At 37.4% G+C, this 16,715-nt stretch overlaps 1 protein-coding gene across 1 annotated transcript in view; it reads left to right on the forward strand.

The window, feature by feature from the left end:
- LOC131434305 (lipase 3-like) overlaps nucleotides 1-16,715 on the forward strand; it is a 117,220-nt gene that overhangs the window by 91,462 nt on the left and 9,043 nt on the right. Inside the window, exon 2 of the mRNA XM_058600970.1 lies at nucleotides 15,654-15,759. Coding sequence (XP_058456953.1) covers nucleotides 15,654-15,759 — 106 coding nt within the window. The remainder of the gene's footprint in view (nucleotides 1-15,653; nucleotides 15,760-16,715) is intronic.

Raw genomic sequence — 16,715 nt, forward strand, 5'->3', positions numbered from 1 at the left:
TTTCTAATTTATATAAGATGAACTCGATTGATAATGAGAAAAAGTTTATCGCTTCAACCGAGATCGCTGAATGGTAGAGAAACTTAACGCTATCAAAATAACTGCTTGCATACAAAACTTGAACACAAGCTTGACGAAGAGAAGCTTAAATATCGAAAACCGTATCGCAAGTACGTACAAATGTATTGATGTAATTTTTTCGGTTACTAAACAAATACAAATCTAAACAAACAGAGTCTGAGTTCACGTGTTCGGTGTTGGTTACTAATGAAGATCAATCTAAGCAGACTCTTGTGCAATTGCGGATTCAAAAGTGTGACGATTGATTAAAAATGTCGATCATTAGAAATTTTGGTTGCCTTGTTCCACATCAAAGGCTCGAACAACCCTATGGGGCTGATCCTTGTAATTTTTTTAAGAACGAACAATTCCTTAGGGATTTGATTGAAGAGAATAACTCTATTCAAATTCTTGAAGATGGATGACTGTCAGTTCTTGATGGAATCCGTTCTCCGTTAGAGGAAATGAGCAACAACAAAAGGGCTTGTACTCTACTTACATCTTCGCATAAATTATACTGAATCAGATTTTCTTACTGAAAAACATAAACATATTGATCTACAACAGTGGAAATTGTTATGGGAAAAAGTTAAAGCTGTAAACAATAAACCTATCTCAATATTTGACAATCCATCATCTTCAACTACTCCAATATCACTAATAGAAGCAATGTTAAAGGAAAAAGAACCAGCGATGGATTTGTTGAAACTAAGAGAAATGCCACTAAAATCTCAATTGACGTCATGAGACTTAGTCATTGAATATCACTGAAATCTAAGAAAAACTATGAACCAATGCTGTATATCCTGGCACAAGTTGCTCTTGCTGTACAATGTAGGTACTCAGGTTTCCGTGGAAAGATCGTTTCGTGCATCGGGGTTGGTATTGACTGGCAAACGTCTGCGGTTAAATGATAAAAACTTAGCAAATATATTCGTTGAACTGGAAAAAGAGGTGTTTTAGAATCATTGATATGAATGCAATGAATTTATATTTACTTCAAATCTTGAATAAAATAATATTCATAGGAAAATGAGTGCAACTGTTATTCATTTTGATTATCATCAGTGATTCAACTCGTTTTCCATGAAAAAATATTGGTATTGTTTTTATTTTGCCAATAAGGTTACCATCGGCATATTGGGGTTGTTGAAATCAAATTGATTATGTTGAACATTTAGGGGTTGTTTTAGGTTTGTACAAAAAGTGCATACTTCTCGCGTTTCAATCAGTGCTTAAAGCAGTTCAAATTGAACCGCTATCTCCGCCTAACAGTTCAATTTAAACTGCTAAGCAGACGTAAAGTTCACACAATTTAGATGACACTTTAAAGATATTACACTAGGTGCCATATCCTATCTGACGTCTTGAGCGAAAACGAGTGACGGCCGACTACTGACCGCCGCAGAATTTGAGCGTTCACGGGTTTTGGGGTTATACAAAAAGTACATATTTCGTTTCGATTTCTAAGCATTTCGCCTTCGACTCATCAGTGATTAAGACGGCGAATAGTCGGTCGTGACTCGTTTTCGCGGTTCAAATCTGTTAAACGGAGATGGCGGTTCAATTTGAACTGTTTTCAACACTGATGAGCATTAGGCGAAACGCGAAGAAATTGATACTATTATTTTTACAGTTTCGTACTTCGCTATAACTCATGGGCTGTTTTTTCGATGTTTTTTCTCCAATTCCAACAGAATATTCTTCGATTATTTGAAAATCAACCACAAATAAATAAAAATTCACTAGAGAATAAATATTCCTATGTATTTTGACAGCTTCATTAGAAAACATCATCGTTTAAACAACAACGCAATCTACATATCGACATATGCCGTTAGAAGGCCAATATTTTAATGCTGAGTGACATGGCTTCTGAGAGACGCGGTTCTTTAGAACGGCTCGTGAACGTTCGCTAAATTGGTATATGATATTAGGATTCCGGTTCAGTTCGGTTTTTCACAGTAATTGTAAACCTTTCTTGTAAGATCTTACTATACATACGTGCAACAGATGTCCAAAGAATAGAATGTAAATATTTTTTTATGAAAATACACTCTCAATTCCTTTTTCTAACATTCCTTAGTATATTACTAAGGTAAATGTTATATGGTAACGTACAAAAATACTTGCACGAAATTTTGATTTAAATGAGATAGAAAAACAGTTTTCCAATTTTTTCTCATATTATATAAAAAAGTACAAGCTATCAAATTCAATCAAAAGAATTTTTTTTCAGATTGCCCCATTTTTATATACCGTTATTTAAAAAAGGCTTATTTTATTCTTAAAATATTTCATAACTATTAAACCAGGCAGTATAAAAAAATCTTATTTCACTGAAAGATACGCCATTTTAGGCTCCTGAATTTCTCAGAATATTACTTTATTGATATAATTCAATTGAAAAAACTGTTTTTTAAGAAGCACCCTAACTTAGGATATGTAATCCATTTTAATATAAAAACGGTTAGAGATACATATCCAATATCTTCGACAAAGCTGCTTAAAATTGATTATTCTAATGTAACTTATTGTAATTTCAAGAGGGTCTACAATTGTCTTAGAATTGTTTTTTATGTTGGATATGTTCAGAAAGATTTTTAAAAATATTAAAATCGGTTGTGCAACTTATCACTGTTAAGTTTTACAATACTACCGAAAAAATCACTATAGAACAATTTTAAGTACATCTAAAACAATTGTACAGCAAATCACGAACTTGCCCACGTTGCACTAGTAGTTATAGAAGCTCAGACAAAATTTTTACATCGTCATGTAAAAACAAAGTAACTAAAACAATTGTTCAACTTATCAAAAATTTTCCAAAGGACTGTCATAATTGTATCAGACTCAATATATGGCGACATGGTTGTATATCTCTTGTGAAGAAAAAAATAGTGAAATTAAGTTCTCTGCGAGGCAAAAAATGTTAAGGCGAATTGAAAATCCCACAGTAAAAACGATTTTGCTGCGAAGTCCACATAGTCTTGGCTGCCTCATGAAATTTTAGGTCAGTGTGTGCAGTGTTCTTCATTTAAAAAAAAAACAATTCAAAATTTTGCAAATAAGTTGTACCAGATTTATCTGCTTAAAATGAACGCAAAACTTGCCGACATGAGAATATTATCATAAAAGTTTCAGAAATACAGCTTAACATACGCAATGAAAACAAAAATCAATCAGATAATTTGTATTCGGTTCTCATCTCGCGAAAAAAATTAGCAGACCTAACATCACTTTTTAAAGATGTTGAATGAAAAGTTCAGTCCATTATATTTATTCTCATAGTTATATATTACCGCTTGAGCAACTTGTTTTTGCAATTACAGCACATGGGCTCACCAAAATAATTCCTACAGCACATATCACAAATGTCGGGTTCACTAAGATGAATCACTAAACCGTATTGTTGTTTAAGTCAACTAGTTTAATGAAAATGAAAAAGACTATTTTGATAAAAATAAAAACAAAAATTTCTCTTTTCAATATTTACATGTTTATATTTCCTTTTATTTAGGTAAATAAATCATTACGTTGGGTGAACCATTTTCTTTTCAACACACTGTTACACTCGATGCCATATTGGAAAATATTGAAGAAAAATTCATTTCATGATTTTCAGAAATATTGAAACATCAATATCAATAAAACCGTTACACCGGAAAATTTGAGTGAAGTGACAAAAATTATAATGAAAGATCGTAAAGTGAAGCTCCGTGAGATTGCTGAGATGACACAGATATCATATGGAAGTGTATTTACTATCCTTCATGAAAAATTAAGCATGAAAAAGGTTTTTTCCAAGTGGGTGCCGCGATTGCTTTCGATGGAAAACAGCCTGCCACAAGTCGATGAAAACAATGGCGAAATTGAACGAATTGGGGCTTGATCTGCTTCCCCACCCCCCATACTCGCCAGATTTAGCCCCCAGTGACTACTGGCTCTTTGCTGATCTTAAAAAAATGCTCCAGGGAAAAAGATTTGGCTCAAATGAGGAGGTCATCGTTTAAACTGAAGCTTATTTTGAAGCGAAAAATACATTTTTTTATAAACATGGTATTGAAAATTTAGAAAAACGTTGGAACCATTGTATCACCCTAAAAGGTGATTATGTTAATGAATAAAAAAAAATTTGCAAAAAATATGTTGTTTCCATTGTTAGTCTCGGGACTTATTGATCCATGTGTTACATATTTTAAACACTATTCCGATCATATTCATTGGAAAGAAAAAATTTGTTATTTTCATAGTAATTGATGTGCAATCATCAAAACACGAATATTGAAAGGCGCTTGAAAATTTGAGGCGTAATAAGACATGGTAATTTGAAGGGGAAAAAGCTTGCTTTTACCCCCAAGTTTATGCTAGGTGCATATAACCATTTTCTTAAGTTTACGACGGTGCATATTTGGTTATATGCACCTAGCATAAACTTGGGGGTAAAAGCAAGCTTTTGTCGTGAATACGACTTACTTTACTATGGGGCGCCTTTTCAAAATTAGCCATATGGAAGAATGGGCAGAACTTAATCGTGAATATCTCGACTTGTATTAATGGTAGCAACATAATTCTTTCACCATTTCATCAAAAATATGATCAGGAATTCAGGATAATATTTTAAACAGTGTGCGATAACCACAAACAACTCAAAAATTAAGTTTTCTTAAAATTTGAAAACAACGCGGAAAACACCTTACTTTCGCTTGGGTTTTTCGCGCAAGGACGACGATTTTGAGGTAGTCAGGCACATATCTTCAACTGAATGCGTATAAAAGGGGAACCGTGGTCGAAAATCGATCATTTCTTTTCGTGCGTTCGATGGAAGCAGACGTCGTGGGAGTGGAATCATCAACCAGCAGCGACGGGCCAAATAGAGTTCCTCAATTTGGTCCTTGTGAATGCTAGAACCGAATCCCTACAGCATATTGATAATTTCTTTCAATAAATTATGCAAATCCGAAATGAAATAATCGACAATAAAATTCTGTATGCGGCTATTTTTATAGCCGTTAGGACCGCCCATTAGTGAAAAAGCTACAAACGAAATCACATAAAAGGAAATCTCTTAACAAAAATTCAATCAGTTTGGATTCAATCGCCACTGCGAGCAGATGTGTTTTGTGTCGTCTGCACGCTTTCGACAAGAGCGATTACGTCACAGCTGCCAGTCATTAGCAGTGGGAAAAAAACGGTGGAGAGCATTGCACAATATCAGCCGTTCTAATGGCTCTAAAAGTTTTCTAAAGAACTATTAGGATTTGTTGTTCGCAAATCGTAGGGAAATATCCTCAGTTTACTGCAAATCAAGAACAGTTTGCTTAGATTTGTGCACTTTTCGCTGTGTGAAATTCACAGTAATCGAGATCAAGTGAAGCCTTTTTTTGCGAAAAATGTTCCAGAGTTTAATGTCGTAGAGAATTACGCAATTTGACTCTTCTGAATGCTGGAAACGAATCCCTACAGCATATTGATAGTTTTTTTCAATAAAATATGCAAATCCGAAATGAAATAATCGACATTAAAATTCTGTATGCGGCTATTTTTATAGCCGTTAGGACCGCCCATTAGTGAAAAAGCTACAAACGAAATCACATAAAAGGAAATCTCTTAACAAAAATTCAATCAGTTTGGATTCAATCGCCACTGCGAGCAGATGTGTTTTGTGTCGTCTGCACGCTTTCGACAAGAGCGATTACGTCACAGCTGCCAGTCATTAGCAGTGGGAAAAAAACGGTGGAGAGCATTGCACAATATCAGCCGTTCTAATGGCTCTAAAAGTTTTCTAAAGAACTATTAGGATTTGTTGTTCGCAAATCGTAGGGAAATATCCTCAGTTTACTGCAAATCAAGAACAGTTTGCTTAGATTTGTGCACTTTTCGCTGTGTGAAATTCACAGTAATCGAGATCAAGTGAAGCCTTTTTTTGCGAAAAATGTTCCAGAGTTTAATGTCGTAGAGAATTACGCAATTTGACTCTTCTGAATGCTGGAAACGAATCCCTACAGCATATTGATAGTTTTTTTCAATAAAATATGCAAATCCGAAATGAAATAATCGACATTAAAATTCTGTATGCGGCTATTTTTATAGCCGTTAGGACCGCCCATTAGTGAAAAAGCTACAAACGAAATCAGGTAGAAACAAGCCTCTCAACAAAACTTGAATCAGTTTTGATTGTATCGCCACTGCGAGCAGATGTGTTTTGTGTCGTCTGCACGCTTTCGACAAGAGCGATTACGTCACAGCTGCCAGTCATTAGCATTGGGAAAAAAAACAACGGTGGAGAGCATTGCACAATATCAGCCGTTCTAATGGCTCTAAAAGTTTTCTAAAGAACTATTAGGATTTGTTGTTTGCAAATCGTAGGGAAATATCCTCAGTTTACTGCAAATCAAGAACAGTTTGCTTAGATTTGTGCACTTTTCGCTGTGTGAAATTCACAGTAATCGAGATCAAGTGAAGCCTTTTTTTGCGAAAAATGTTCCAGAGTTTAATGTCGTAGAGAATTACGCAATTTGACTCTTCTGAATGCTGGAAACGAATCCCTACAGCATATTGATAGTTTCTTTCAATAAAATATGCAAATCCGAAATGAAATAATCGACATTAAAATTCTGTATGCGGCTATTTTTATAGCCGTTAGGACCGCCCATTAGTGAAAAAGCTACAAACGAAATCAGGTAGAAACAAGCCTCTCAACAAAACTTGAATCAGTTTGGATTGTATCGCCACTGCGAGCAGATGTGTTTTGTGTCGTCTGCACGCTTTCGACAAGAGCGATTACGTCACAGCTGCCAGTCATTAGCATTGGGGAAAAAAACAACGGTGGAGAGCATTGCACAATATCAGCCGTTCTAATGGCTCTAAAAGTTTTCTAAAGAACTATTAGGATTTGTTGTTTGCAAATCGTAGGGAAATATCCTCAGTTTACTGCAAGTCAAGAATAGTTTGCTTAGATTTGTGCACTTTTCGCTGTGTGAAATTCACAGTAATCGAGATCAAGTGAAGCTTTCTTTGTTTTTGCGAAAAATGTGAAAAAGAAGAATGCGTGCATAATTCATACAATTGATATTCGGAAGTGTTAAGGAACATGTCAGTTGTTTTCGTATTCACGACATCCAGTTATGTCTCTGACATTACCCACCCGCCTTTTTTCCCCTTCAAATTACCACAATCTGTACGGCCAGTAAGCCGAAACTTGTTTCGTTCGAGACGTCAGGTTGGACGTTACACTTCATGTGTACAAAAAAAAGTGTCTTGCAAATAGCATTAACTTTACGTCTGCTCAGCGGATTATGTTGATCCGGGGGTTTGCGTCAGCATAATCTGCTGACGCACTGATGAGTCGAAGACGAAACGTAAACTTAAGTAATAAGACATGTTTCACCATAAATATGCAGTTCGTTGTCGATTTTCTAATATAATACATATAATACATAAAAGATCAATTCTACAATATGTAGTATTACCATTTATTTATGCGCAGAATGTTTTTAAAGTTGCTTGTTTGTGTTCAGAAATCAGAACAAATTGGCTCAAATGGCACGTTCCCCTTGATATTTGGAGATTTGTGCCTTGCCATCAATTTGTTTTTAGCATCATTTTCCCGATATATAAGAGGGAAGGATTGAAAGGAAATGGTAAGGGTTGGACTAGGAGGATGGGAAAAATTGACGACACAAAAACACATAAAAGCAGAAGTAAATTCTGCACCCCTAAGGGATGCTGAACAATCTGCTGAGGATCACATTTAGTGGAAGCAGAAGTAAATTCTGAACCTATACGAGGTCCCGAACAGTCTGCTGTTAATAAAACCTCCAACCCCCGAGAGGATTTAGAGATCTTACAAAAGCGACACCATTCTGCACTCCCGGAAGAATGCAAAACGACTCGCAGTATGTACGAGCAGAAGTAAATTCGGTACCCCCCAGAGGATGCCAAACAATCTGCCAAACCCTATTTAAGGTTAATACAGAAGGGATTCATTCACTCCAGGAAGAACGATGAACCCTTCTGACTATAGCTCCTTACCACATTGGGTGAGAAACGAGAGAATATCCTTCAATTTTAGCTCCGCATACACAGACTCAACCATGTATGGAGAACCAAAAACCCGGATACGTAGCTGCGTCAATGCGGGACAGTTACATATCAGATGATATGAAGTACCATAATCGCATTCACACAAATCACACGAATAATACTCAGCACGTTGAATAGTAGCCATGTGATAATTGAGTTTGCAATGTCCAGTCAGAGCTCTGACCAGAACACTTCAATGATACTTGGAGAAATGCAGTAGACACTTTGACATTTTCAGATCTAAATCTGGTAGAAATGCTTTGTCTGAGCGCAAGTTTGCAAGTTGCGCCAGTAGCTGGCATGTTTGGATGCAGCCCAAGAACGTATCTTGTGCTTTATCCAACTAGTTGAAAGTGGTAAAGCTGGTTCAGGACCAACGAAATCATTCTCTGCACCAGTTCTAGCCAACTCATCAGCCCATTCATTTCCAGTAATACCAGAATGGCCGGGTACCCATAAGAAGTAAACAGCATTTGAAATGCTGAGGTCTTCAATTTGAGTTCGACATGCGATCACTAGATTCGACCGTGAGTCATTCGAACTGAGTGCTTTTAAGGCTGCCTGACTGTCGGAACAAAAATAAATTCGTTTACCACAGATCCTCTGCTGAAGTGCCGATTGTACTCCACACAGAATCGCGTAGATTTCTGCTTGGAACACAGTACAGTATCTACCAAGTGAATGAGACTGCTCCAGCCTCATTTCACGACAGCAGATACCAGCACCAGCACGACCATTCAACAGAGAACCGTCCGTATAACAAACTATGTGTTCATCAAGTTGTCGTTCCAGACAACCAGACAATCATTCCTAACGAAGAGGATAGCTCACATTGAATGTTTTAAAAGGAAAACTGCATGTGAGAGTTAGGTCACTAGGAGCGAGTAAATACTCATCCCACGGAACCATTTGAGACCACAAGCGAGTGTGACTGGTAGCATATTCTAATGGGTTACTGTTCCAAAGCCCTGTAACCCTAAGACGGTATGCACAAGATAATGCTTCTTGTTTTAGGAACACATGTAGTGGTTTAATGCACAGTAGCGCCTCTAGAGCAGCAGTAGGAGTTGTCGTGAATGCTCCTGTCATCGCCATTAGGACCTTTGGAGATGATTTAGCTTTGACTGAACTGTCGCGACTTCTCCTTTCTGCCACCATACAAGACATCCATATGCTAAAATTGGTCTAACGATAGTTGTGTAGATCCAATGAATATATCTGGGTTTGAGTCCCCATGATTTTCCAAAAGCTCGTCTGCATTGGCCGAAAGCCATGCAAGCTCTTTTAATCCTGAAATCAATGTGAGCAGACCAATTCAGTTTTGAGTCAAGAATAACCCCGACGTATTTAACTTGATCGACCACAGTGACCCCTGAACCAAAGAACTGCAACGGACGAGCTCCTGTAATTATCCTACGATGAGTGAAAAGCACCATTGATGTTTTGCCCGGATTTACAGATAATCCAAACCTGACAACACCATTGTTCAACAGATCGCAGGGCTTGCTGCATTAAATCAAAGAGAGTGTTAATGCTTATACCGGTCATCAATATATGATAATCGTCGGCAAAACCATAAGTCGGAAATCCAAGGTTATTAAGTTTCCTTAACAAACTATCAGCGACTAGGTTCCATAAAAGTGGGGATAGTACACCACCTTGAGGACACCCACAGACACTCAGCTTCCTAATCTCTGGCCTGCCGAATCGATGATCAAAGAAGTTGATTGCTAAGCATTGCGTGTATCCAGTAAGGGAAAAACCCAAGATATTCCGTTCACGACTGCAATGTTTAACCTCCAGCAGCCATTCAGCCATCGGCACGGAAATACACCTTGACTTAGGAGTTCCTATTTTTGTGGCCTTTTACGACATGGAATAGGAAACCAGTGGATCAATTCTTGGTAAAAAATAATTCCGCCGGATGCCACACGGCTTACCTGTTTGGTGGATTTATACCACCGGTACAGGTGGACCGTAGCGTTATTCTTAGCCAGTTGGGAAACCGCTACCGACACTACACGGCTATCTAGGCTGCTCAGAGAGGGAAGTTAACATTGATGGTCAACTTCCATGGATGGCCGAACAGCCGGTTGTGTTACGAGCAGTTGTATTGAAAATCAAATGTGAAACATATTCATTAGAAAATATGTTTGCTAACATAACAGTTACTAGAATAGTAACACAACAGTTACTAGAATAGTAATATAAACAAATTTGATAAATTGCACAATCTGTAGAAAAATACAGGACAGCAACTTAAGGTGCTACTTGGGTACCAATGACGGATTTCTATAGTAGCATAAAACTTTTGAGAACTTGAGGTACAGGTCCAAAGCCCTGGTAAAGAAGAATGGTTGTGATGGCTATGATCGTGATCATTACGTAAAACATGCATCGTGCCAGCATTGAGAAGGCAGACCCCTGCATGATGTAGGCAGCGCAATTCTGGTAAGGTGGCCTACCAAAATTTGTACCAACCACGAAATGCAACAGTAGAGCAGACGGATTGATTCAACGGCAACAGACCCGGCAACGAAATACGGACAACGATTGGAAAGTCGGATCTTGGAACGTGAGAACTTTGAACTCTAGAAACATCGCCCAAGACCGACGCAGATGGAGCTCTACAATACGCCCGGCACTGGCGTGAAGCCACGCTGTAGGCATCCATGTATCCAGGTAGATAGGATCAAAACAATTTTTTTACACTACTTCTTGATGGGAAAAAATACCGTTCAAGCGAAGCAATGGCTTGAAAAATGTTATCAGCAACAACAACAAAATGTTGGTTTGCTGACTTCAAACGTGGTCGTAGAGTTCATTATTCGATGTCTACAAACACGTTTACAAGTTGACGCTATATATACTGATTTCGACAGAATAAACCTCAAATAACACTTGTAAAACTGAATAAACTTGCATTCGGCGGATCACTACTCAAATGGCTACAGTATTATCTAACTGGTCGTGAAATGTAGGACACTGCATTACAACACCTTTCGAAGTCTACTCTGGAGTCCCTCAAGGCAGTCACTTAGGACCATTTATAGTTTTACTCTACCTTAACGATCTCAACTTTTAATAAAAGTGTCACAAGCTATCTTTCGCGGACCTAGTTTCTATTACCTAGTGAAAAATGCAGAAAACACTATACTTTGTAGTCTCAGCTGGACTTATTCGCAAACTGGTTCCACGACAGTAGAATGGTTTTAAATGCATCAAAGTGTTCAGTCTTGTCGTTTACTCGCAAACACATGCTAATTAAGTACGATTATAACATCTCACATAAATCGCCGAAACGTGAGTCTTCCGTGAAAGAGTTATTCTCGATACTAAACTGGATCTCGAAAGTAACATCGATTATGTAATTTCTAAGGCCCCCAAGAGCTTTGTTAATGTACACTGCCTCAAGGCTTCATATTGTGCTCTAGTATGCTCGACGCTTGACTATGCTGTTGTCTGGTCATCTCACTATCAAATTGACACCGGTTGCATGTGAACAATTGCCTTGGAGGTATCCAGCTAATTTTCCTAGTTACAAAGATCGCTGTTAACTTATAAACTTGGATTTGCTCTCTGTTTGCAGGAATGTCTCAGAAACTGTTTTCATTTCTGTTACAATCACGCATCGACTGTCCCGAGTTTCCCAAGATGATTAATCTCGACATTTTCATACCTTCTTGAGATTACCTATTGCAAGAACAAATTACGGCTATAATGAACTCTTTTCTAGCTTGTGCCGAACATTTAATAACTGCTCTAGTGCACAGTGGTTCAAACGCGTAATTTCACGCTCTTAATTGATAACTCATTAAAAAGATGGTTTTCGAGGTACAGTATCTTCAGCAAAGTTGCTCAAAATGATAAACGCCATCTTTTGACAAATTTTATTTATGTGATTAATCTCCCTAAAAGTAAGATAAAAATTTTATTTTGGCTCAGAGCCAACATAGGGGCTAAGTTACTTCGACAAAGTTGTGCAGAAAGTTATTTCAAACAAGTTTGTTGAAGGTAATCGCCCTTAGTCTGAATAACGTCGTATCGTTTTTTCGCTCGTATTTCATTTGTATTCCCCATAACGCTAGCAAAATCAAAGGTAGCTATGATTCGATCGAAAAATCAATACGTCGTTATTCAGAATAAGGGCGAATATTCCCGTAACTTGAGTTTAATTCATGATATAATGTATTTTCTGAAAAGGGTGTCCAAAAACCAGTTTTTGTAAGAAAACATATATATTTTCAATTTATATGAGTTTTTCATGTTATACAAAGTTTTTCATCTTTAAAAACTACACAACTTTCTCGAACATACTATGCTGCTATCATTTCAATTTAATGGAATAGAGCAATTTTCCATGTTTTTATAATAAAATTCTAACTTGTCTATTATCAAAAGGCGCAGAAAGGTGCAGATGAGACTACTTACATTTTAAACTACTTCAAGCTTTCATACCGTGGTTGAATTACTCGTCTGCGATCGTCTGCAGGCGAGATATGTTCTGTTCAAATATCCTTGTCCTTGACATTTGCAATGATAAGGTTCATTGTATTTCAGATCAGATTTCAGGGGGCTACCACGTTTGGCATAATACCGTTTAGCATAACGCCGTTTGGCATAATAGTTATTTGGCATAATGGTTATTTGGCATAATGGTCATTTGGTATAATGGACCGAATATAAAATTCTCACATTTCGTTCGAATTTTCCTTGCAAAACATCACTCGATCGAAAAATAAACGAAAATTTACCTTAGATTAAAATATTACGAATCCAATTATTATTATGACAAATGTCATTATGCCAAATAACCATGCCCAACGGGCCGCCCCCAGATTTCAGTATATATTCATAACTATGGTACTTGCCACAAAATATGACATTTTTTTCTGCACATTGAAATCTATAAATTGAATAGTTTAATAACTGTTTTGTCACGACTTTTAAAAAGGCCATCATCAAATCGAATTAAGTTATGTCATCTTTTGGTAGAAAAAAGTATTATCAAAACTCATTTTTCAATTATATGTATTTATTTTATGATAGCTGATAATGTTCTCAACCAACTAAAAGACTTTCAGCATCGTTCGACAGATTCTTCTTAGTATGTTTTGGCCATACACGAATATTTGTAACCAAAGGATCCATTGAAACTAATTCCCAATTCATGGGATCCCGATTCGTAAGTGATCTGGATTACTCGCGTGTATAATACTCCCGACATCGGTATAAAAGAAACTTCTTAATCATTATGAACAGTACAATATAGCAAGCGTTTATCGATCTCCACTTTAATTGATGAATAGAGGATATTTATCCGCAGAGCTTTTCTATAGAAAACTTAAATTACCAAAAATGACATAACGTAATTCGACATGCTAATTGCCTTTTTTCAAAGTCGTGGCTTCTTATCTCACTTTCAAAAAACGTCGGACATTTCCTTTCAAAAAACGTCTGTAATTATTACTAAATTTTTCTATTTGTAGACTTCGATGTCTATAAAAACCTTATATTGTGAGAGTTTCCATGGTAACGAATATATACTGAAATCTGATCTGATATACAATGAACCTTATCATTGCAAATATCAAGGACAAGGATATTCGAAAAAAAAAACATATCTCGCCTGCAGACTATCGCAGACGAGTAATTCAACCACGGTACTATTCCCGTAATACCTTCAGCAAACTTGTTTGAAATAACTTTCTGCACAACTTTGTCGAAGTAACTTAGCCTTATGTTGGTCCTAAGCTGAAATAAAATTTTTATCTCTTTTTTAGGGGGATTAATCACATAAATAGAATTTGTCAAAAAATGGCGTCTATCATTCTGAGCAACTTTGCTGAAGATACTGTACCTCAAAAACCACGATCCTATGAGTTATCAATTAAGAGCGTGAAATTGCGCTTTTGAACCACTGTGTAGTGCTTTCGATTTCCACGTATCTCGTAATACAATTAAACGATTGTTTCTAATTTACTTGTCAGATTAGCTTAAGAATTAGTGTTGGCTTGTAAGTGTAAATGGATTCTTCGATGTATTTATTACTTAAGTTTATGATATATGTATCATTTGGATGTGAACAATCTGTTGATAGAATAGATGAGGAGGTTTTATGCCTGTTGGAGACAGAGATCAAATGAGTTTATCTCTAGCGGGTTTATTTCCTGCTCCACAAAATAAAATAAAATGAAATAAGTTGGTTTTCGTGGATGAGATGACTACTGGAGCTGTTACCCTATATGGGCTCAGTAACCAGTACTGAAAGAATTGAATCAAATAAATGACAAATGTGGAAACGGTAGTTACTTTAGACTTGATAAAGTGCAAATGTTAGGAATACTCTTACTTTTTCCAAGGAAACGTCCAAACCATAACAGGAAAATCTGAAAGGTTTCGCGGACGGCGTATGTGAAACTATTTTTCTTACATTTTGACTAAAACTGTGCATAACATTAACATTCATTGTACGCAAGAGAATGCGCATTGCTTAGAGATGGGCAATTCGTTCGCGAACGGTTCAAAAGAACTAGTTCTTGTGAAAGAATGAATTATCAATAATTCTGGTTTCGAGAACGATAGTTCTCTAATAGGAACGCTTCATAACGAAACCTCAGTGCAAATCTATTTTTTTGCTCGCTTAACCTAACAAAACTAAGTTCTCGTTAAGTCTTTTCACAAACATACTAACAATCACAAGAACGAACGAACGACTCTGAAGAACTAGTAGAAATTTTTCTTGTACTCAACCCACAAATTCAATTTGCTCTAATAGGAAGCATAATTAAAATAAAATCAACACTTTGAGCTGTTGTTGGATATTATCACCTGTAAAATCAAGAACCACCAAAACGTGAAGATGCCATCAGTGCCAGCAATCTTACGGAACAATTACGCTACAATCATGAACAATGATTTGGATCGAATGCTACTCAGTCAAAAACGCACTTTACGCAGCTCATCCGTATCTAATGGATAATCTTTTTCTTCTGGGTAAGCGGTTTGTCAGCTAAAAACGAGAAGCAAGAAAAAAACAACAACCAAAAGTGATATATTTAAGCGAAATAAACGCTATCGCGACTGTAGCAGGAGAAAATCTAGGTCGGTTAGAAGCAAGCCGTACAGCACAGTGTCGGCAGCTCAGCTCCTGATGTACGCGCAGTAAAACAGCTGCCTAAGCATATTTTCAACTGTTTTCTGGTCGAGCATGTTGAAATCCGAGATCACTATCGATGATCGCTGGCCGGACGATATCTCCCTCAATTGTTAACTGAGCATAGTCCAGTGGAGTTGGCAGTATTTTTCATTCGCTTTTTTTATTTGACACTGTTGAAACAGAATCGTGGAAATCCACCCGGTGCGTGTGTGTTGTGTTGCCGAGTGGTATTTGTAGCAAACCAACGCACCCGACAGTCCGAGTGGACTGTCACAGATAACCATCGTTGATAAGTTGAAACCTTTCATTACTCAAACCAACACCCAAAACAAACACATCTAAATTACAGATTCGGTTATTTCCCTTTCCACGTGCGGCCACTGCCGAGAGCCCTCCACGAGAAGCAGCAGCAGCTAGCAGACCGGATCCAGAACAACAACCTGCGATACGCGCCGGTAGGTTCGAAATGGTTGAAAATTCAATTGAAATTGGTATCGTATCCAGATAAATCAACACCGCTCAGAGGGGTCGGCCTTTTTTTGGCACAAACCAGTCAGGTCGGTCGGCGTCGGTGGACGACGAGTCGAATGTGTTTCCAATTCGGCACACACCAAACAGCAGTGGCCGAAGGAGAGAGAGAGAAAAAAACGCGAATTATTCCACAGTTCAAATTGTTCGCGTGCAGAAGATCCAGAAGATCTCAGTAAGTTGAACACTGGGATTTTGGACTTTGCTGTTCAACAAAAAGACTTGCATTAAAATTATATGAAGTTTTCAATCTAAGATTATAAAAGTTCACAAATATTGATTTAAGGACTTCGCTTCGCTTGACTTCGTTAACTGCCTTCACCATTGTAGCATATAGAGTTCGCAACCCATACTGATTCTATTTCCATTTTCCAAAGGCACACTTTAATCCACCCTAATCAATCTTAGCTGCATGAAACTAAGGTAAGGGAATGTAATGTGCAGCCACCGGCACACTCTTTACAGTCGGGCAAATGACGGTCAAGCCACGCACGGTGAATACCCGATAGATGTCACTGGAACTGATAGTAATTGAATTGGGAAGCAACATCGTTACTGAATACGGTTCGCAGCTTAGACCCATCAGGAAGCGCAAACATCAACAGTGCGCCAATTAGATTTGATTTAATTATGCGATTTTTTTAACGACGTGTTCCACCGGCCTGCAGGAAAAACGACGAATATCTCGATGTTTCTACTATAGCTCGGTCTGTTCTACGGTGCACAAACGATGATGATATTTGAGCTACGATGCTGCTGGCGACCAGAAGCAAGACTTGACGATTACTGAATGTTTGATGTGATAGCTGACGCTTACTGATGAACCTTGCGAAGGTTCTACGGTGCGGCGTTAGCTAATTGTATAAAATTTGTTCTGAGGAAT

This window comes from Malaya genurostris, chromosome 3 (genome assembly GCF_030247185.1).
Source record: "Malaya genurostris strain Urasoe2022 chromosome 3, Malgen_1.1, whole genome shotgun sequence".
In the NCBI taxonomy this organism is placed as follows: Eukaryota; Metazoa; Arthropoda; class Insecta; order Diptera; family Culicidae; genus Malaya; species Malaya genurostris.